General features: G+C 33.8%; 1 protein-coding gene across 10 annotated transcripts in view; it reads right to left on the bottom strand.

Annotated features, from left to right (window-relative positions):
- SEMA3A (semaphorin 3A) overlaps positions 1–23760 on the bottom strand; it is a 515603-nt gene that overhangs the window by 132779 nt on the left and 359064 nt on the right. For all 10 annotated transcript variants that reach the window (XM_063667662.1, XM_063667661.1, XM_054495890.2 and 7 more), the window contains one exon: positions 18268–18330. In XM_063667662.1, the coding sequence (XP_063523732.1) occupies positions 18268–18330 (63 nt within the window). The remainder of the gene's footprint in view (positions 1–18267; positions 18331–23760) is intronic.

Below are 23760 nucleotides of genomic sequence, written 5' to 3'. Positions count from 1 at the left end.
TATTTATACAAAAGTGGAAAAAAAATTTAGACAATCAATAATCACAGGTGATTTTTCCAGAAATGAGGAGAGCACCAAATTACTTGATTAACTAATGAATTAATCAAACAAAATGATGGTGAAAATTTACTTGCAAAAATCAGTTCTATTTTAGGAAAAGAAAACAAAAATATAATATAATATGACCCTCTAATAAACATAAAGTTTAAACATTATTAGTAACCCATTTTGGAAATATCCAAATGAGTATTCACATGGTAAATAATAAAAACTGCAATCAAAATGATTTTGTTAAAGGCTATAGACTTTCTTATCTACTTTCTTTTTTCTATAAACATTTGGAATTAAGAACCAAATGTGTAACTATAAATGCAGTTAAGGATCAAGCGTGGACAACAGTACAAGCAAGGCAGGCACACATGACAGGACTGGGTTGTTCCTGGCACTTCTAAGTGTGTCACACTCCCAAAGTCATTCTCTATGACTTGCCACTTTTCAAGTGAAAGCTCAGAGTGCTTTATGTAGTCAGTTGGAGCTTACAACTGAGGTGGTAAAATTATTTGAGTACATTTCCAAATGACATCTGTATTCTATATTTGCAGCTGATTATTTTTATCTTAATTCCATTGCCCCCATAAGATAAGGATCAGGCAACCAAATTTAAGCAGATTAATTGATATTTAAATTCAAATAATTGCTGTCTATTGTCACTTATTTTTCTAGGATGAAACCTGATGATGACCCTAAAATACATTGCCCTAAAAATGAATGTGGCCTATTTAAAGTAAAATGCGAAAATTTCTAGTTATGACTCCTCTCTCATGCTTTCCTAACATATGCTGAGTACTTTGGGGGTAACTAAAATAAACATGATTTCTTCCACTGTTTTGCTACACAGATCCTAAGTCTTTCTTTTGTCTGGTAAGGCATTACAATGTATAAAATTACTCTCTGAAATAAATTGATCTTGCAAGTTGTTATGAGGAAAAATTTCCTAGCTTAAAAGGTATGTGGATCTCATCCATGTTTCACTTTAAATAGGGTACCTCTTAGGTAAAACTATGAAACAGATATAACTCAACTTCCACTACTCTTAGCAACAAGCTCTCCATTCTGTAAGAGTCTCTCCTCCTTCCCCATGAGAATAGGACATGAAGGCTTGGGCAGAGGAAAGAGGTTGTAGAAAGGGAAACATCTGATAAACTCATTTACAAACCAGGCATTCATGAGCCTTTCCCAAAGGATTTATTTGTAGTCTTAAAAAAAATTCAGTCATTTGCAAAGAAGCCATTTTCAGGAAAATGTTTACTTTGAAACACGTAGGTGGCCACATACTCTGCTTTTATATAAAGATAATCATCTCTGATTGTGGGCTCAATATTATAGTATTCAAGATTAGAAATAACCAGTTCCAGCACCATATGCTGAAACCAAGAAATTGGCTGTGTACATATTGGTAAGCAAACAGATATTCTAATAAATAATAGTGGCAGACCCAGATGGATGTCTTTTTCATTCTAGAAAAGAACAGGATTTCAGTTTGCATGCCATGCCTTTAAAGATATGCATGTAATTTTTTCCACAAACCCCAATTTTTTAGTCCCATCAGTATCACCTAAGTGCCTCCTTAGAAATATGACAGTGAACTTACTTCTCCATAATAAAAAAGGAAAAACATATTTTACCAGTAAGAAGACTTGTGAACAAAACAAAGGTTCACGTCACCTCTGCAACTGTTGTGAATCATAATGTCACAGAATTTGTGGGCTCTTTATCTCTTATAGATTGAATAACTGATTAGCAATTTATAGTGACTACATCTGTCCTTCCAAGGAAACTAGCAGATTGTAATTAATGACTGAAAAACTCTCAGGGTTCTTGCTAACTATGAAATTGGGCTCCACTGAATATCATAATTTTAATTTGTTCTCTATTAACTACTAAAGAGGAACCACTATAATATGACAACAATTCCCCTACAGAGCTGTTGGAACAAAATCAGTCACAGACCATAGCTGTGAAACCTGGCAAAGGGTTCTACCTAGAGTGCTGATAACGGGAATCTGTCTGTGTTACAAAGCAACTAGACCCACCCTATTGGCCTAAGGCCTGGAATGATTCCCTTCATTTCCCCACTGAACTCTCCCAGTTGGCAGCAGGTTGTACTGTTACCATGCCCTGGGGGCAAGCTCAATATTATTTTGGAAGTGAAAGTTGATGCAAATAGAATGGAGAGAAATTTCTTGGGCTTAGAGGATATAAAGAAGCTTGAAATGAAACAAAGGAATGGAAGGAAATACTTTCAAATTTGGTTAAAAATAGCTGAGAGGAGACTCATCAAAAACAATGGAGGAAGAAAGTACATTAAAAGAACTGGACAGAGAAGAAGCAAAAACTTGACATTGTTAGTAAGATTTGTTCTTAACAGAAAACCTACATAAAAGAGTATCAATCCTGTCATTCATTCGCCTTCATTCTCTAGCTTGTTGCTGCCAAGGTTTTCGAGTGTTCCAAAACAGGATATTCATTTTATTTGGAAGCAGCTTGGACATTCCTCTAAAAAAGAAGGAAGCGTGGCAGAAAAAGGAAACACACTTCACACATTTCTGCTCTAGGGAGACAGAAGAAGAGTGTTTCTGACCTTTTCTTGAACCATGACGATTCTTAAAACTCAGAATGTAATGTACTTTTTGGCCTTAAACTACTGCACTGCTTTGCTCAGCACTGGAGGATTTACAATGTAATAAAGAGAGTGGAATCAGTTCAAAATGAATTCATTTTTCAAAACTTGATCCTTTTTGGAATTTAAGTTGATGAACACAGACAAGTTTAGCAACAAGTTGGCAGTTGGCTTCCCAAGAGTCAGGCAACCATATTGACCTCTTATTTTACTGAAATGTTCTCCAGAGCAACGGTGTTATAGATTGTTAGCTAGAAATAAAAGTAAGGGCAGTTATAAACCAGTAAAATCCCAGGCCACACCTGAGGAGTAATGATTCATCACCCTTAGGGACAAACCACTTACCCTTATTTTTTTAAGGGCCTCTTGTCTTTTCAGATCAAATGGATAGAGGAATTATGTATAAAGATATTACCTGGAGAAATAAATTTAGAAGAAAATGTCTACCCCTAGAAAAAGATACAGGAGCCAAAAGCACAGTGATTCAAAAACAAACATTGCAGATATGAAGCACTGATTAGACTGTGTTACGCAGACTTTTCCTGGACGGTTACAAAAATAAAGTCCATCCATCTGTCAAAACAACTGCTCCATGCATGAAAATTAAAACAGAATTGAGGTGTTTTTAACTAACTTCCGATAATTATACTTTCTACAAAAGAATATGATTTACCTCCAATTCCAATTACCTCCTTTCATGTTCTTAAATTCTGGATGGAGCAGTTAAATTTTACTCTAAGTAAGCGAAGAGAAAAGGAGAGAAGACTTGTGAACATGAACAATCTCTATTCAAATATATTCAGTTCATGATTAAATCAAACAACTTGTTCTGGCTCAACTATACATCAGTCCAAAATGAATGGGTAGCATATAACATTGACTCAGGTCAGTGAGAATTCATGTAAAAAGAAGAAAAAAAATGCTCCTATCCCATCGATAGTTTATGTAGAAATATTTTGGTGCATAATCTAGCAGCTGGGAAAGCAAAGAAAACCTTTTCCTATCATGATGGGTGGATACATTTCTGCCTGAAAACCCATTAATAAGCTTAATTCCTGAAGTTAATCTGTTGACTTTCTTTTTCTCTGGTCAATTTATTTGGCAAGCTAGCTGAATACTGGAATCTTCCTGCCAAAGCAGTAATCCGTGAGATTGTTCCTGTCACTCACTTTATCCCTTCCTCTATTTAAGCTTTTCCACACTTATCTGGCAATAATGTTTAGTCCTTTTTTTTTCTTTTAACATTGTGCTATTACAGCTGTAATCCGATCATCCATAATTGTGTCTAATACTTCACTATTCACTAAAGGAGGTTAGACATCTCTTCTCCAAAGAGGCTTATCTAATAAAACTAAAATATAAACCATGTTATAATTATAATATTAGCCTTCTAATGTTGAATTTGTGACTTGGAATTTTTTAACATTCGTCTTTCTAAGTGATGAATAGGCAGTTCTGTCCATTTGGGAGGCATTTTTACCTTCAGTATTTAGAATATGCCATAATAAAAAGAATTGAACTTTCCACATCAATGCTTTTATATTTTTTAGAGATTTGAAATAATACTGACTCAACTAACACAACAAAGTTACCATTATTATATAGCCAGTTATTTTGGTATGCAAGCATATTCATATTAATTGAACTATATCACCATTAAACCTATGATAACTGAAAAACAACTTTTAAAGTGGCTTGAATTATATGATTAAACTAAATGAAGACTCTCTGTACAAGGCTCCCAAACTATTTTACTTAAATGCTCATTTCAGTTAAGTGCCCAATTTGACTGCTCTTTCCCCTCCAGATTGACTATTTGTTTTGAAGTTCTAGAAATATTGTTCAAGATTCTATAAACATTTTTCTTTCAAATTACTTGAAACCTTCAAACATGTTCAAAATGATTATACACATAGGCACTATAGACCATGCTATTAGCAAAAGCTGACTGCTGTGATTTTCTTTTATTTAAAGGAGTTCAAAAAATTCACTTTGAAATTCTGTGTGGACCATAGAAGCTTGATATCTATTTTTAGGCTTATGTTTTCTTTTATATTATACTATCACTCTGATTCATCAGGATGTGTGCCATTCATTTGCATGATTTGATTGTGGTGCATTATGTGTACCTAGCATAACCTTTCTTCATCTCATATTGCAATAAATGCGGACAATTAAAAATATTCTGGGAAATCTACATAAATATGTTTCCTACCGAACCAGGAAAATTATGAAGTACTCACAATCCTCACCCTGATTTCAAAAATGATATTCTGTGGTTTCCCTTTTTAAGCAAGGTGCTGAATATTTAGTGTTCATGCCTTAATGCAACCAAGTCATTGGTTTACATGAAGTAAGGAGAGTTATAATGTAAAGGAATTTATTGTGGGCAAAATTATTTGGCATATTTAATTCTAACATATATGCCTTTACCGTAACAGAAATCATTACACATAAAAGAGAGATGAACTGCATCTTTAATTGCACGTCAGATGTAGCCTTAGGGAAAGACAGAAAAACTGAGCCTACATTTTAGAGGAATGCTTGATTTCATTCACATCTATCTCCTTTCTACCCCCTGTCTTGCCTAATTTCAAAAATTAATTTTTGTTGGAGTCTTTAATGTCCAAAGTACTAAGGTCTGTTTTATAGTTATAATATAAAATATTATCTTAATACATCTTATAATAATTGAAGACCCTAATCAAGTTTAGTGTTTGTGACATAGACACTGATGTATCACTTATTCAAATGCAAGTGCCTGTGGCATATTTCACATGTATACTCTTTTCCTTTTCTTTCTTTTTTTCATGACCAAGTTTAGTTGCTTTAAAAGGAGATTAAAAAGTAGAACATTCGGAAAGAAAGAACTTTTACAATATAAAAAGGTTCGAAAAGAAGTCAAATGCCCAGAGGGTAAAATGAATTATCAAACCAGAGTTGTGAGACTCTGTTATAAGCTGAACTCCATTTTCTCAAAATTTATACCTTGAAGCTCTAATCTCTACCATCTGGGAATACGACTCTATTTGGGGATTAGGGTCTTTAAGGAGGTGACTAAGTTAAAATGAGGCCCTTAGCGTAGACCCTAATCCAAACTGGCTGGTGTCCTCATAAGAAGAAGAAACTTGGACACATAAGGAGACATCAGGGGCATGAGTGCACAGAGAAAGGACCATGTGAAGAGGCAGCAAGAGGACAGTCATCTGCAAGCCAAGGAGAGGAGGCTCAGAGGAACCCAACCCTGCTTACACCTTGAACTTGGACTTCTAGGCTCTGGAACTAGAACATAAATTTCTGCTGTTTTGGCCACCCAGTCTGTGCCACTTTATTATGGTAGCCCTAATGCTGTAATGCAAACATTAAAAAGAAAGTAGGTAATTGGAGGCAACCTGATGCTTGGTCAAAAGATACTTAAATTTACCATTGCTTAAAATATTTTCACCATCAGAACATACATGGTAACAGAATTTTGTCACCTGTCAGCCAACTTTGGATCTTCTGCTTTGTACAGAATTAGATATTAAAGAGGAAATTTTACGAATTTCATTTTTTTCTGGCACAATTTTACTATTTCTTCAAATATCGTCCATATATCATAATATTCCCAAATATGCACATATATGTGGATATTTGTATGCAACCGTATGTATATATCAACTTGTAGAAATAATTTATGCACACATTTAAATTTCAGAATTTGGAATTTTTAAATTTATTTATGTTTATTGATATGTAATAAAGATGTTACTTATTGAAGGATATTTGCATTTGAAAAGGCATTCTCAAAAACTTTAAGAAAAAACATGTAAGGCAAAACGAACAATTTCATAATGGTAAAACAGAAATGGGGGTAGTTACTTGTATCTCAGTCTCACAATTTAGAGCAGGGGTCCCCAAAGCCCAGGCAGACTGGTACCAGTCAGCGGCCTGTTAACAACAGGCTGCACAGCAGGAGGTGAGCAGCAGGCCGGCCAGCACTACTGCCTGAGCTCCGCCTTCTGTCTGATCAGCTGCCGCATTAGATTCTCATAGGAGCATGAACGCTTTTATGAACTGCGCATACAAGGGATCTAGGTTGAGGTCTCCTTGTGAGAATCTAATTAATATCTGATGATCTTTGGTGGAACAGTTTCATCCCAAAACCATCCCCTTTTCGGCCCGTGGAAAAATTGTCTTCCACGAAACCAGTCCCCGGTGCCAAAAAGATTGGGGAACCACTGCTTTAAAGTCAGTTAGACATGGGTTAAAACTACTCAGGCATTTTCCATTTGCAGTGTGACTATAACAAAGTTACTTAGAATCTCTGAGCCTGAGTCTCCTCAACTAAAAATGAGATTAATGATATATTCATGTAAATTACTTAACATGATGACTAGCACTTATTAATGAATAGGTAACCGGTTATCCAATTCTTAAAATAATTAAACTTCACTATTGTTTGGATATTTCTATGACTGCCTAACTCTCACACTCTTCTACATATTATGCCATTTCACAAATTATGACAAGAGCTCCATTATGAATAGTTCATTCTTTATAAGGATGTCGTTAACAGAGTTTAAGCCTATACTTGGTGCTAAACAGAGATAGATTTAACAAAATTGATTTTGAGTATTACTCTATGCCCATTTCTGCTACCAAGGGCAATTGCATTTTGTTCAATAGAATTTCTATGAAATCCTAGTCCTCTGGCAGTGAAGACTTATAAATTATAATCACTCTTGTTATCAAAGCAGTAAAAATGCCATGATTCATTGTCTCAATACAACAGCAAATACAGCATGCGTTAGTCAATAGCTGTGGCAGAATTGTACTGTGCCAACTGAAATAAGCTGGAAAAATATTTCCTCAAATTCCCTTTTCTATAGGTTGGTTTAGGCTGGCTAGCAACAAAATCTGCATGAGATTTGGGAGGTATAAATTAAGCTGGAACCATTACACTCCCCAGGTTGTTCTGATCTGCTGGCCACACTGTTAGCTTGGGGCAGTAGCTGGGCCTCCAGGTCCTCTGGCTTCCACCAAATCTCATTTGTTAGTTTCTACAAGACTGAGTCGTGATACTTGTATAGCTCCATGACGAAAGGCATCAGTTTCTTCTTTAAGTCACCCAAATCGACCCAAAGAAAGTTAGAGGTAGTAAAAGACACTATGGTCCTAGTTTGTGCTTGTGGGTCTCAGTTCGTCCTTGCTCTTCCTAATTCATGTCCGGCTTTTCTTCTATAAACATGAACAACTGTAGTTACCTGCAACAACTTCACGCCCACTACCTGTCTCAGGCAGTAGCCTTCCATAGAGTTCTTCACCAGCTCTCATGATTGTATAAGGTCTAATTCCCATAATAAAACTTTTTCCATATCAATCATACAGTTGGTCTCTGACAAAACCATGATGAAAAGATATATCTTACAGCCATAGACTAGCTCATTGTGATATGTAATATAAAGAGAACATAAATTTGGCCTATTTAAAAATACACACATGCTTGTTGTAAGAACTAATGACTAAAGGTCATTAGTTAATAATTTTATTTACTTCTAAATATGAATGATTTCTGCTTTTTAAGTGCATATTAAATTCTATAATCAGTAAGTTATATTAATTTTGGTATCATTTCAAGCACAATACTAAAAAACCTATCTTTTAGCATTGAATACATATGGAATAAACACATGCACACATGTATGCATACATAATAGTTACATTTAACACCATGTATAGCATGGATAGTACAGTATATTTTGCACCTAATTTGAATGGAATAGTGAGAAGCTTCAGGAATTTTCTGCTCTTAAAGCCAAAAGCCAAGATTCTGCATCTTTAGAAATAGTGTCAAGTTTTCAGAGCTACCATAATTTTGCAATCTGTTTTCCTTGCTACCAACTAAAAAGGCTAAAAGTAAGTAGATGTATATTAAAATCAAATGGCAGAAATTTTGGAAAGTTTCATGATGTCCTGTGGACATAAGAAGCTGATGATTTTTATTGTTATTGCACAAATGATTTTTATGTTTCTAAGTCAAGTAAAAGGAAAATAGTCAAAAGTTGGTGATGGCATATTTGTCTTGAGACATAACACGTCTAAGTAAAATATTATCAGAGTCCATGTTAAATACAAGACATGATGGACAGTGTACTCTCAGAAATGAGTAGAAATCCACTTATGAAGATTATCAAACACATATAGAAGAATACTAAACACAAGTATTAGAAACTACGTGTCAGTGGGACTTCGATCAACTTGCTAAATATGAGGTAAGAAGATATTGGCCAAAATCTTTTTTCCTGAAGGAACTGGTCAAATCATGATAATAAACCTTCCAGAGTATAAAATACTTACTGTATTCTAAAAGTATGTACACTGATACATGGATGAGTTATGGTGTCCAGTCAAATCTAAATAATAATTTGTTAACCAATGCCAAATATTTTATCTTCATTTCTGCCACTTAAGGACGCAATTGAAATTTCCAGTAAAAAAGGAACACAAATCAAAATCTCCAAATCTTCTGAAAGATTTTTATAAAATGTCTCTATTTCAAATGCTAGCCTTACTTTACAAAAAAAAAATTAAAATGCATTTAAATTTTAATCCTGACCCTAAAAGATTCCCAAAAATGTAAGTTTATCTGTACGAGACTTTGTTCATGGCAATTCAAACATAATTAATACCAACCTATTTGGCTGCATTAATAAAATGTATTAATACAAAATATGAATACTACCTAATTTCTGAAATAAACTTAATGACAAAGTTTTATTTGCCATGTCTCTTTTACCGTATATGCAAAATTTGCTTGTTTAATTACTCGAAAAGAAATACGGACTTGTAACCAAATATGAGTCACTTAAACGAGTTAATATACAAAATGCATTTAGATCAATACCAGGTATAAAGCAAGCTCTCCATAAGTGTTGGATATTATTATACTGCTTCTGAAGGCTACAGTTAAACTGTAATTATTCAGTTCAGCATACCAGATATTTACCCACAAACAGATATACACATACACAGGTACATACATATGAAAATCTGTGCTCATAAGATAAGGCATTTACTGGTATTCATCAAAAATCAGTTATCTGTACAACTGAAGTGCCATCAAAATTCTTGATGAAAATCATATTTAAAATGGATAAACTGACCATATTCTTTCACTTGTAAGATTATGCAGAGTGTCCACATAAAATTGTAATCGATATTTTCAAAAATTATAAAGGGTCTGGGGTTTTACCCTATTTGTAAGATAGCAAGTTAGCCTACCAGGCTTTCATGAATACTAACAAAAGATTTGTGACTCAGGGTTCAGAGGTAAAGGACTTTATTACTCACAAAAATAGTGCTAGCCAGAGTATTAGAATTTCTTGTGCTATTTCCCCTGGGCATTGGGAAGAGGGTCAGGTAATACCTATACATGTGGTGAGTTGCATTATAGGAGAGGAACTCTGGATGAGAAAACCTAAATATTTTATAATAGGTATAGCATGCTGAGCTTTAGATATTGATGGAGATGTTATGTTTATTGCACCGGACAGTGCGCATATCTGCCCTTTGCTCCAGAGGGAGACACTCTCTGTTTCCCAAGACCATTTGCAAACCAGCCTTCTACTTCAGAGGAAGACACTATCGTAACTGTGTAAACAGTTTTTTCTTTTTTAAAACTTAATAAAACAATTTTTTTATTATACTTTAAATTCTAGGGTATATGTGCACAACATGCAGGTTTGTTACATATGTATACATGTGCCATGTTGGTGTGCTGCACCATTAACTGGTCATTTACAATTAGGTATATCTCCTAATGCTATCCCTCCCCCCGCCCCAACCCCACGACAGGCCCCGGTGTGTGATGTTTCCCCACCCTGTGTCCAAGTGTTCTCATTGTTCAATTCCCACCTATGAGTGAGAACACGCAGTGTTTGGTTTTCTGTCCTTGTGATAGTTTGCTGAGAATGATGGTTTCCAGCTTCATCCATGTCCCTACAAAGGACATGAACTCATCATTTTTTATGGCTGCATAGTATTCCATGGTGTATATGTGCCACATTTTCTTAATCCAGTCTATCATTGATGGATATTTGGGTTGGTTCCAAGTCTTTGATATTGTGAATAGTGCCTCAATAAACATACATGTGCATATGTCTTTATAGCAGCATGATTTATAATCCTTTGGGTATATACCCAGTAATGAGATGGCTGGGTCAAATGGTATTTCTAGTTCTAGATCCTTGAGGAATCACCACACTGACTTCCACAATGGCTGAACTAGTTTACATTCCCACCAACAGTATAAAAGTGTTCCTATTTCTCCACACCTACCCATATGACAAAGGGCTAATATCCAGAATCTACAAAGAACTTAAACAAATTTACAAGAAAAAAGTCAAACAACCCCATCAAAAAGTGGGCAAAGGATATGAACAGACACTTCTCAAAAGAAGACGTTTATGTAGCCAACAGACACATGAAAAAACGCTCATCATCACTGGCCATCAGAGAAATGCAAATCAAAACCACAATGAGATACCATCTCACACCAGTTAGAATGGTGATCATTAAAAAGTCATAAAGAACTTTTTTAAAAAAGCGTGCAAAAACCTAGTCAGGGCCTCTGCTCATAAGATGTGAGAAACGTGAAGACCCATGAAAAACTATATTCCAACAATTACACATGAGGATTTTGAAATTTAATGTAACTTTATTATTTGATAGACTCCCAAATTAGAAGGTAATTCTAATTATCCACTTAATACAGTTTTATTATGTCTTGATATGCCTAAAATAAAATTTAAAAAATTGAGAGTTCATGTCAAATTTGACCTTTGAAAAAGTAATGAAATTTAAGGGTTGACATAGGCATTTTGGAATGCACTGTAACTTTAGATACATGTGCAGCTTTAAATTCTCAATTGCATTCACTTGGCAAAAATTAGCGCTATTGAGGTCCTGCAATTTCAGCCATAGTAAACATGATAGACATTATAATATATCATATCATTAAGAGGAGTAACAACTAAGGACAAATATATAAAAATAAATCCCTCAAGAATTTTAAAAAGTCTCAAAGTTCAGGTGCATGATACAACACTTTGAAATGTATCCAAGAATCAGAATGTTATGAGAGTCTGCTTTTTTGTTCCTCTCAGATGGTTGAAATTTTGATTTCCAATGATGTTCAAAATATTTCTAACAGTCATACGGTTGCCATTTGGTTTTATTGAAATTTAGTGCAAAGAGAGATGGTTTAGTAGGATAAACAAAGAAGATTCAGAGAGCTATTGATTCAAAACAGATTCTTTTAGCAGCTTAGAATGTATTCAGCTTTCATTTGCAAAACAGGGTCAATGAAGTTAAATCCATCAATAGAAATGTTACTCTGTATAACAAACTGAATTTTAAGCACTAGAAAAATACCGAAAATGGGAGTAAAGGTGAATAACAGCAGCCAGAATACAGGTATCTCGACTGTATTTATTTCCCTATCCAGGGTCTCTGTCCAATAGTATTATATACTGCATGATATATATATTTTTCAAATATCAGCTCTCAAGTAACAGCAATGGAAAAATTCATGAGCATTTCACTACTCTAATGCTAAAAATGCCATAGCAATTTGAAGGTTTAGAATCTACAATACCAAAAAAGACATATTAATATGATGATTTGTTTTATATCCTGTACGTTCAGTTCTAGAAGAGAAAATTAAATTTAGATGAATATCAGAAATGTCATCACCAGCACATGCATGTACATGCATGCACAGGCACATACACACTCTATATAGAAAAAATATATAAATATATAGAAAAGCAATATTAAAAGAACAATAAGTGTTATCAGATAAAATATATATTTCATATATATCGGATAAAATATATATATTTAAAATATACAATTTATTTCTTATTGTTTAATATGTATATTATCTGATAACCTTATATATATATATTTATCTGATAACCTGATATATATATAAGAGAGAGAGACAGAGCAAAAGAGTATAACTATGTGCCTAAGGCTACAGGTTTCCTCTTTAACAACACAGTCCATTCTTTGTGGAATAGTTGCTTGAATTACAGCTGCTGATTTAATATATGTGTTTAGTGCAAAACTGGGCAGAGAGTAATGATGAGTTATGTTATCCCAGCTGCATGAGAGAATGCGGAGAGGTTTCACTTTTCTGTATGTTACCATACTCAGTGACACAGAAACTATGTAAGTTCAATCCAGTGGCATGTCCTGGCTTCTGGTTTACTGTGTTGTCATAGCCATAGGAATGAGCTTTTCCTTAACTAGATTTAAGAGTGGCCCACTCTAAAAGTGCGTAAGATTAGCCAGTGTCTTGACCCCTCTTTTCCTATTGTAGCCTTCTATCTGAATCTGATGCTGCAGAGACAGCATTTTACCCAGTGTGACTTGTTTAAAGGCACTTCATTTCCAGTGGACTTTTTGAGGAAATCAGTAGGAAATGGTAAGCGCAGGCTCCGGAAATCAGGGATAACAAGCAAGGAGGTTGTTTGTTTACTTTACTATAGATGTTCAGGTCAGTTCCTATTTTGGTTACAATTCTGTCTTGGAGCCCTGAAGGCTGCCACAGCCACTCACATCCATTCTTGTGGTTTTCAGTATTACACGAGCCCTTTGAAAGGAATTATTGTCCGTAAGTCACAGCTGACTATTATTTACCCAAGATACAGTGCAGAATTTCCATCAAACTGTCCTTGTGTCACTTTGCAAATCAGGTGTCAAATGAAAGAAAAAGCCTCTTTCTTCTTAATATTTATTTCTTATTGTTTATTTAAATCATTGTTAAAAATAATAATGCTATTTATTTTCTTATGTTTATTAAGGAAGGGATGTTACAAATCCCAGGGATCCATCCAATAGCTATTTCTAAAATCATATATTAAGAAAGAAATGCAAAAATTGCATCTGTAAATTAAAATCCAAAAATAACCAATGAATGCCATGAATCATCTTGAAGTGCAAAAAATATGTAAACTGAGGCATTACTTAAAGGAGGTTAACTGAAAATTAAAATAAATTTTAATAAAATTTTAAATGAATAAAATATATCTTGCATAAAAAATGTATGAAAAGCAATATTAAAGGATCTATAAGGGTTATCAGCAAAATAGTATGAAATACATTTTAATGTTGAGTAGAGCTGGAAGAAAAATATATTTTTCCTTGAAATAAAATATATAAAAACTTCTGTTTTCTTTTCACTGTATAAATCTTAATGGAGAAAATTCAAAATCTTGAATTGATTTAATGCAGAATATGAAGAAATACCAAAGCACAAATATTTTATAATGTTACAATTAATTAATTAACTGATTTTTGAAAACATTAGTAAGGCAATGTTATCACACCATTGCACTTTTAAAAATGTGTGTCTTTCTATGCACTTCTATATAATGATTTATATTTTTTCAGAATCTTTATTACAAGGTGCTGTGAAATGATCTGGTGTCACTCTATCAGATTCAGCAAACTCCATGTCTTAGATCCTTTTAATTAAGTTCCATAAAATTCATAAACATTTTTAGTAAGTGTGGAAAATGCAATGAAATTGCCTTTCTTCTTTGAAAGTATTCTTGACCAGCCTGGCCAACATGGTGAAACCCTGTCTCTACTAAAAATACACAAATTAGCTGGGTGTGATGGTGGGCACCTGTAATCCCAGCTACTACGGTGGCTGATGCAGGTGAATCTCTAAAGTCATGATTAAGTGATTAAATTATCCTCCACAGGGCCTTGTGGATCATTAGTTTATTGCGGCTGCTGAACTAACTACATCTGGGCTAACCGCAAGAATCCCTTAGTTTTTTGTATTAATAACAGGGAGAGAGAGGCAAAGATAGGGAGAGAGAGGAGAAAGTTCCATAAAAGATGTGGGAAATGCCTTGAGGTGAATAATTTTAGAAATCACAAACACAAATTAAATCTGCTATCTCAGCCATTGAATGAGTTGATCCAATTATGAAATCAAATATGCTTGACTGGGTTGATTCAGTCATGAAATCAAATAAAGCTTCAGTTTGTATTATAATATGCAGATAATTTGTAAGATAACTAGATAAGCATGGTTATTACCTTCAATTTTCAGACCAAATCAAATTCAGAACAATGAAACACTGCAGTGGTCATAACCATTAAAGAGTGTTGAATTAATTTCATTAACAATGTTTTCACTTAGAAATTGTCCATGCTACTCTATTACATATACTAATAATAGCAATAATGACTAACATTATATTTATATTGTTAGTTATTAATATCTCAGTTACGTAATATTTTGTATGGGTTCCTTTGAGCCTTACAGGAATTCTGTGAGTTAGTTATTTTATTTTACTTTTTTTTGAAACAGAGTCTCACTCTGTTGCCCAGGCTGGAGTTCAGTGGCATGATCATGGCTCACTGAAACCTGCACCTCCCGAGTTCAAGCAATTCTCCTGCCTCAACCTCCCCAGTAACTGAGACCACGGGCATGTGCCACCACGCCTGGTTAATTTTTGTATTTTTAGTAAAGATGGGGCTTCACCATGTTGGCCAGGCTGGCCTCGAACTTCTGACCTCAAGTGATCCATCCTCTTCAGCCTCCCAAAGTGTTGGGATTACAGGCATGGGCTACCGTGCCCGGATGAGTTGATTATCATCATACTTACACTGTTGATGAGCCAGAAAAGGTAATATATTTGTTCAAATCTATTACTTATCATCTGTGTGTTAATGGGCAAATTCAAATCCAAATATTCCGGCTGATATCAAAACATCATCAGGGACACTGAAATTTTGATCTCAGTGTCTAGAATAGTACCCAAAACATCCATACATTTTTGAATGTAAAGATTTTTAATGAAGAATCTGAATCATTGTATTTCCTGATCAAGCATGGGAAATCATTCTATTTTCTCATCAAGATCAAGAAAATGGGAGTAACTATATCTGCCTCATAAAACTATTGTTAAAACCACATTTACTAAATGCTAGTTATAGTAATCAGTAGATGAAAGATTCGATTTTAATAGAAAGGGAGAAGTTTGCATTTTCAAAGGTAATAGCTGTATATAGGTAAATTAGCCATTTCTATTCATCCTCAGGTATTATCTCACTGAATATTTTAATGTAATTTGTTAATGGTAAAATGTAGCTTTTTGACGTTAATAGATTTTTGTTTGTTCAATTATACTTTTAGCCTTGTATTATTGAAGTTTTTTCTACTTTTCAAATAATTTTCACAAAAACTATTAGAGTTGTTTCTCACAGTGATATATGTGTTGTCTCACTTAATAGATGAGAAGCTAAAGCCTAAAGAAAGTTAGCATACTAGCTCAGTACATTCATGAGTCAGTAGGGGTATCAGCACAAAATTCTCAACCTCTCTGGGTTCTTACTTCATTGTGCTTTCTATTTACTCCTTTCCAAAAGTTTCAAATTATGCATCAGTTAGGGATAGTATAAAATTTGATAGAAGGACACACTTTTTTTGTTTTATCTACTGTTACATAACCAGAAAAACGTTTGCTCTACTACGAAGGTGTAAAGGGACTTTCAGTTGACAGATTCTCTCCTTACCTAACTCTAGTCAGACTCCCCTGAACTCTCTTCACAAGAAGGCCCTGGCTTTCCGATTTCCATGTTCACCTCTGCTTGGTCCAGTTTTCACAAGAATCCTGTTGAGTCAGTTTACAGAAATTCTCCCACCATTGATATGTGTGATCAAATTCGTACCCCACTGCCCTGCCTCACTGTCAGTATCTTATCACCCTGGCCTGCCTTCAGTAATAATCCTGTCTAATCAATTTATCCACAATTCCCATTACTCTGATGTTTCCTCTTGGCAATTTTCCACCCACTGACTCCCACTTTGCTTCTTAGCTATAAATTTCCACTTATCCTTGTATTCAGCATATCCTGTATTAAGCTCAATCTCTTACCCCCATTACAAAACTTCATGGTAGCAGTACCCCTGAATAAAGTCTGCCTTACCTTCTTTAATACATGTCATGAATATTTTAACATAATAACTATATATTTAATATATAATTTTCAAGGATGAATTTCCCATGTTTGCTAATGTAAAGGTATTAAGGATGGGGGATACTTGTGTTTTGTGATCCTTTATCTAACTTCCTTCACCTATAGGCAACATTGCTGCTAGATTGAGTCAATCTTTTCCCAGGAAGTCAGATTCCAACTCTAAATCCTTCTAAACATATACATCATTGTAGGCAGCTGTAACAAATCAATCAAGTTGTCCCTTGAAAATATCTATGTATCTATACACACACATGTACAGTTTGATTTATGTCTTTAGGCAACACACAGAATAAATTTATTCTAAATCCTAATACTTTTAAATGCAGATAAAACTTTTAAACATATTGCTTTGTATTTTAAACATCCCCAAATATCAGTTAAATGTAAAATTATATAAAATTATATATTTTTAAAATTCTGTAATTCATTTGAATTAATTTATTTAAATGATTATAACTACTTTTCATGGTCTGTGCAAATACTGGGCTATTCCTCAAACCAGTCACCCACTTAATTTTCCTGACAGTTTACTTTCAAAAAACGGCCTCTATCTTTTTACCCATTGTAGGGATTGCTTACTATTCATCTTCCACTCCAGAGTGCCTAGGACAATTCCCATTGCATGGTCCTTTTTCAACCCATATTTATTTAAAGGATGAGTACATGGAAGGAAAGGAGAGAGGAAGAAACAAAGGATGAAAGGAAAAGAAAAAGATGGAGAAGGAAAAGGAAAAGGAAAGAGATAAAAGGAAAAAAATGGGAAGAAGAAAAGATAGGTAATTTAATTATGACTCAGAAATGGAAACATTTCATATCATTTCAAGAAGAATTCAAGAGGAATTAACATGAAAATCAACCTGTGGAAAGAAGTTGACTTATTGAATATAAGTATGTATGCTACAAAATCACATTTTGTTAATTAGTTTTTGCATATATAAATAACCAAAGAGACCATATTTTTGCTTTAAGGAATATTCTTATTTTTACATACATTCCATACATAAATCTGTCAGTGTTCCAAAATTGAATACTATCATTTTATTTCTCAAGGGTGATTAAGTTTAAAAGTAAAATGTGGTGCTTCATAGAACACTAAACAAAAATAGATGACAGAGTAATAAATTACTTATGTAATTACTACAGGTCAAGTATCCCTAATTCAAAATCCTGAAATCTGCAATCCTCCAAAATCTGAAATTTTTTGAGCACCCACATGACCCACAAGTGGAAAATTCCACACCTGACCTCATGTGATTAGTCACATTCAAAATGCAGACACACAGCACAGTTTTTTCAGCATCCCCGAGGAAAAAATAAAATTACCTTTAGGCTATGGGTATACTATGTATATGAAACATAAATAAATTTTGCTTCTAGTCTTGGGTTCTATCCTAAAGATATCTTATTATATATATGAAAAGATTCTAACCCCTTCCCCACACAAAAAAAAAAAAAAATCAGAAATTTGAAACACTTCTGTCCCAAGCATTTTGAATGAAGGATACTCAACCTGTATAATAATTTAGTAGGTTAATGCTTACCAGGATGTCTTTTCCAGCCCACTTGCATTCATCTCTTCTGGTGTAAGATACTGGCCACACAATCTAAGGACAGAGAATAAACATTGTTTTATGTCAACTAGGTTGTCTAAGAGATCCAACACCATATAGTCTTTTAGATGACATTGGGGCAACTGAAGTAAAGAAAGTTCCATAAAGACTGTTTCAGGAACCTTTCACTTTAGACCTTCCAGTGGCGCCAGTTAATTGGTGTCAACATAAGTCATTGATTCTCCATCTACCCAATAGCCTTTGCTATATATAAAAGTTGAGCAAGAGAGAAACTGATGTAGACAATAGATCTAAGCAGTGTAGTATGGGAAGAACTAGCACACAGATTGGGAGAGAGAGATCTTGAGAGGACGTGAGAATTTAGTGAAGAGAAGTAGAAACTGGCATAGAATATGGCTCAGATTCTTCTAAACTAGTCTTTATCATGAAATAGTGATTTTGCAGTTTTAACATTTGGGTGCTTTGGATACATTTCCCTGAAACAAATCTCAGCATGACATTTTAGAATAAGTAACTGAAAGGATTAAAAAAATACTTAGAATGGAAACTTCTCTTTTTTCTCCTCTTTACTTTTTTTTTTTTGGAAAGGGAAAATATTTAAAAGTAACATGGTATATGTTAGAGAAATAAAGGTAGATTGAAGAAGCAAACAGATAGCTCTAAAAGACAATCACCCTCTCTAATGTGGGCTGAAAGACTAGTTGAGAAACAATTATTTGTGTTTTTATCACTCATATTTAGTCTTCATCCTTCCAAAACGTCCCATATTGTGTGAATACAGTGACAGTAGTAGATGAACTATGATGTTAATGGTGGCTTGGAGGACAGTGGATTCATCCCCCTAACAATATTAATCCAAATACTCTCATTTGATTTTAATATAAAATCCCCTGGGCAATTCCAATGACTCCTATCTGTATAGGGGCAGAACAGTTTGTTTTTTTAAATTCATTTTTCCTTTCTAGTAATATTATGAATAGTTAATTTCAGTGGGAAAAAAGTCATATATATAAAAACAGAAATGATGGCACTTCATCATTCATGTCTGCTGGAAAGCTTTTAGTCTAAAATGACTGATTATCATTCATTTGGGAACCTCTAGATAACTCAGTATAAATGATCATCAACTTGGGCAAAGGCTATGATATTCAATCTGGAGAATTACAAAGCAAAACAAAACACATTTACAAACAAGGATTTGGCACATATTGAAGTAGTGTATGATGACTTGATAAATGCATTTCAGGTCCATGTCAAAACAATATGCCCTAAAAATTATTGGATAGGCATTCATTTTTAACATTAAGTTCTAAATTTTAGTATTCTTTCTATCTTATGTGCTTTCCTTTTCACATTTGCCTGCATATGTAAATTAAAATTATAGTTGACTTGTTCCACAGGCTTTTACAAAGTAGTCACATAAAAACATTCGAGAATTCAAGACCAGTAAATGTATCATTCTTATAATTAACATTACTCTGACTACTGAATTTCTAGAATGATTGCTGGGCAATTCCAGCAGTTGAGTCTTCATATTGGAGATGGAAAGGCAAGGGGATCTATTTTTATTTAAAGTTTATAATGTAAGAGGGTAAAACATAACTTTTCTCTAGGGCATAACAATAATAATATATAACAGTTAAGATGTACTGACTTTCATATTCAGCTTTCCAGCTAAATTGTGCTGAAATCACTGATTGTTAAAACATATATATGTTTAAAAACAGAAGTTACAATATAAAAATATATATACTTAAAAAGACAAGTTGTTTTCTCATAGTTTCCTAGCTCTTGTTGCTTAATTGTTGAGACAGTATAGACCTCATTTTATGATTCTCTGTGATTCTTTTATCTAAGTAAAATATTTATAAACAATAATTTGTATAATATTCATGCTAAAAATTCTTAGACTTAAAAGGGCCTTTTAAGTTTCCAGAGTTCCAAGGTTAATAATAATAATAATAGCAAATAAAAGTTTAGAAATCTGACATGAGTAAAATAAATTTTGATGTAGAAATGTTCTTTTGGAGAGCAATTTAATGAGGATAAGTATAAGCCAGTGGAACAAAGTAAATGTATGTTTAATAGTCTTTTAAGTATTCATTTCCATAAAGAGTAATTACTAATGTTTTGGATGGATTTGTTTAACTGTTGGTGGTTGGAATTCTCTTTTATTCTTTGCTCACAAATTTCTCAGTTAACTATCTAAATTTCTTATTCTCATTTTCAAAATGCTTTATAATCTATTTTGTACTTTTTAATCCTTATACCTCTACACTTCCACTCATGGCAGGCCCACTTACACGTGTTATGTAATAAGCATTTATGCTTTAAAGAGATTGTACCCTTTTATCAAAGCCAAGAATCTTTCCACAGTTCTTCCAAACCTGAACATGTGTTTTTGCCTCTAAGAGGGATTTGCCTAGTATTTACCCATAAGATTACTATTTTATCTTTACTGTTAACCTTGTAAGGTCATCGAGAATTATTAATAACAAACCATAAATCTCCTGTAGTGTTCATCACAATAGGTGCTTAGAAGAAAGCTATTTGAACATTACATATACATAGGTTAAAAGGAATATTAAAACACCCCAAATATATGTATAAACCGATTATTTATTTATTTATTTATTTATTTATTTATTTATTTATTTTGCGACAGGGTCTCACTCTATTGCCCAGGCTGGAATGCAGTGGTATGATCACGGCTCACTGCAGCCTTGACCTCCAGGGCAATGATTGTCCTGCCTCAGCCTTTAGGCTAGCTGTGACTACAGGCATGTGCCACCATGCCCAGCTTATTTGTGTATTTTATTTACTTATTTATTTATTTTGTAGCGACAGGGTTTCACTATGTTGCACAGGCTGGTCTCAAACTCCTAGACTCCAGCAATCTGCAGGCCTTGGCCTCCCAACCTGCTGGGATTACAGGTGTGAGCCACCATACCCAGCTGATATAAATTCTTAAGTAAATTGGGTTCATTTGTATAAACAATGTGATATAATTAAAATAAATAATCTGTTTGTAATAGGATGTTTTTAAAATTAGAAACATACCCTTTATTATTAGTAGAATGATTTTAAACTCAAAGGCAAGCACTATAACAAGAAGATCACCATTTTGGGCAAATCATTTACCTTGTAATTCATTACTTTAAAATAGTTCATTTTAAGTATATTTAGTAAAAGATACTGTGATATATTCTGAGTGTACAAATGGCTAAAGAATTTTTCTTAGCTATAAGATTTTTATTTTATAATTTGATTATTTTTAGTTTTAGAAATAACTGAATAGTTTAACCACATTCAGAATATATAGTCACAGAAAAATGTTAAATAAGTTAAATATATAATCTTAGGTATTCTATGCTCATAAAGCTATCTATCTGTAGATATATACACACATGAATATCACCAAATGATAAATTATTATAAATACCTACAATTTTAACTGATAAAATTTCCTAAAATCAATATATCTAATTTTTCTTCATCAACTTAGTGTTTTTTTTTTTTTTTTTTTTTTTTTGAGATGGAGTTTTGCTCTTATCACCCACACTGGAGTGCAATGGCATGATCTCGGCTCATTGCAACCTCTGCCTCCCAGGTTCAAGCCAGTCTCTTGCTTCAGCCTTCCAAGTAGCTGGGATTACAGGCACCCATTACCACACCCAGCTGATTTTTGTATTTTTAGTAGAGACAGGTTTCACCATGTTGGCCAGGCTGGTCTTGAACTCCTGATCTCAGGTGATCCACCCACCTTGGCCTCCTGAAGTGCTGGGATTACAGACATGAGCCATCGCACCAGACCTATTTTGCACTCATTTTATAAAGAATGGTTTTCTTTTGGTAAAACGACAACAAAAATCTGCCAGTTTTATGATATTTTCAAAAGACTAAGATAAATATTTATCATTTCAGAAAAACAAATGAATAACCAGTATTTTTAGACAATAGATAACAGGCATTTATTCTTATCATCTGAGGGGGCTTTGAAATCAATTGAATTGAAAAATCAAATAGAAATACCCTAAGTGATTTTTAAAGTTGGCATATCACAATTCTAAAATACATTGTAAGTGTATTACCATTTTATATGACTCTATATATAATGAATCAAATTTCTTTATGCCGTGGTCAGATTTTTAGTGTTCAGGTAATGGAAGAAAAGAAAATGTCTTAGGTTTATGCTATACTCTATTAAAAATGTAAATCAGCTTTGAATTTAAAACTGCATTTTATCCCAAAAGCAACCCTCTCCAACCAGAATAAAAGCTTTTAAAAATTCTGTCACTTCTTAAAAATTATCATCAAATCTGTTATTGGTTGTGAGTAGTTGGGGCATGCCAGTTCAAAGCCCTCAATGTTAAGAAGTAAAACTAATACAAATAGAAACAGACAGGGATGTATTCCAAAATGAATATTCTACTATTACCTTTATGAAAGCTACTGCATAAAGACCTTTATTCTTCAGATAATTATAATTATTATCAGAAATGTTGACTGTGATAAAATGGTTCACTTAGACATAACACATGTAGACTTAGTAGCATAATTTTCACTAATTTGTCAATCCATGTTTATATCTGTTAAATTGTATAGCTTATAAAAGGCCAGGCGTGGTGGCTCACACCTGTAATCCCAGCACTTTGGGAGGCCAAGGCGGGCGGATCACTAGATCAGGAGATCGAGACCATCCTGGCTAACAAGGTGAAACCTCGTCTCTACTAAAAAAAAAAAAAAAAAAAAAAAAAAATACAAAAAATTAGCCGGGCATGGTGGCAGGCACCTGTAGTCCCAGCTACTCAGGAGGCTGAGACAGGAGAATGGCATGAACCCGGGAGGCAGAGCTTGCAGTGAGCCAACATCGCGCCACTGCACTCCAGCCTGGGCGACAGAGTGAGACTCCATCTCAAAAAACAACAACAACAACAAAAATATAGCTTATTAATGAAATAAGCCAGAAATACTATAAAGAATAAAGATAGAACTTATATCCTGCTGATGTCTGCATGACCACATTTTAAAAAATCTGATACTTTGATCTCCTAGATCAGGGTTTGGCAAACTTTTAGTTTAAAAGGCCAGATAGGAAATCATTTTTGTAGACCAGTTGATACCCTTTGTAACTACTGAATTCTGCTGTTGTAGCACAAAAACAGACATAGGCAATATGTAAATGAATGGGAGTGCTTGTGTTTCAATAAAACTTTATTTACAAACACTGATAGCATGCCAAATTAGGCATGTGGGTAATGGATAGATGGACTCTTCATTTTCTGGAAATACAGAGAAATATAAATTTATGCCTACACACATATAAATAGTTCATGAAGTCAATTATGATGTATTGCTACTATGGTTCAAGTATTTACTTTTATGTAGGAAAAATAGATATGAAAGGATAAGCTGAAGCTCATATTTCTTATAATGATTACTGCAAATACTGTGGTTTCATCC

This window comes from Pongo pygmaeus, chromosome 6, assembly GCF_028885625.2.
Source record: "Pongo pygmaeus isolate AG05252 chromosome 6, NHGRI_mPonPyg2-v2.0_pri, whole genome shotgun sequence".
Taxonomy (NCBI): Eukaryota; Metazoa; Chordata; class Mammalia; order Primates; family Hominidae; genus Pongo; species Pongo pygmaeus.
Note: the sequence above shows the minus strand (reverse complement) of the source record. Positions and strands in the feature narration are given on the sequence as shown.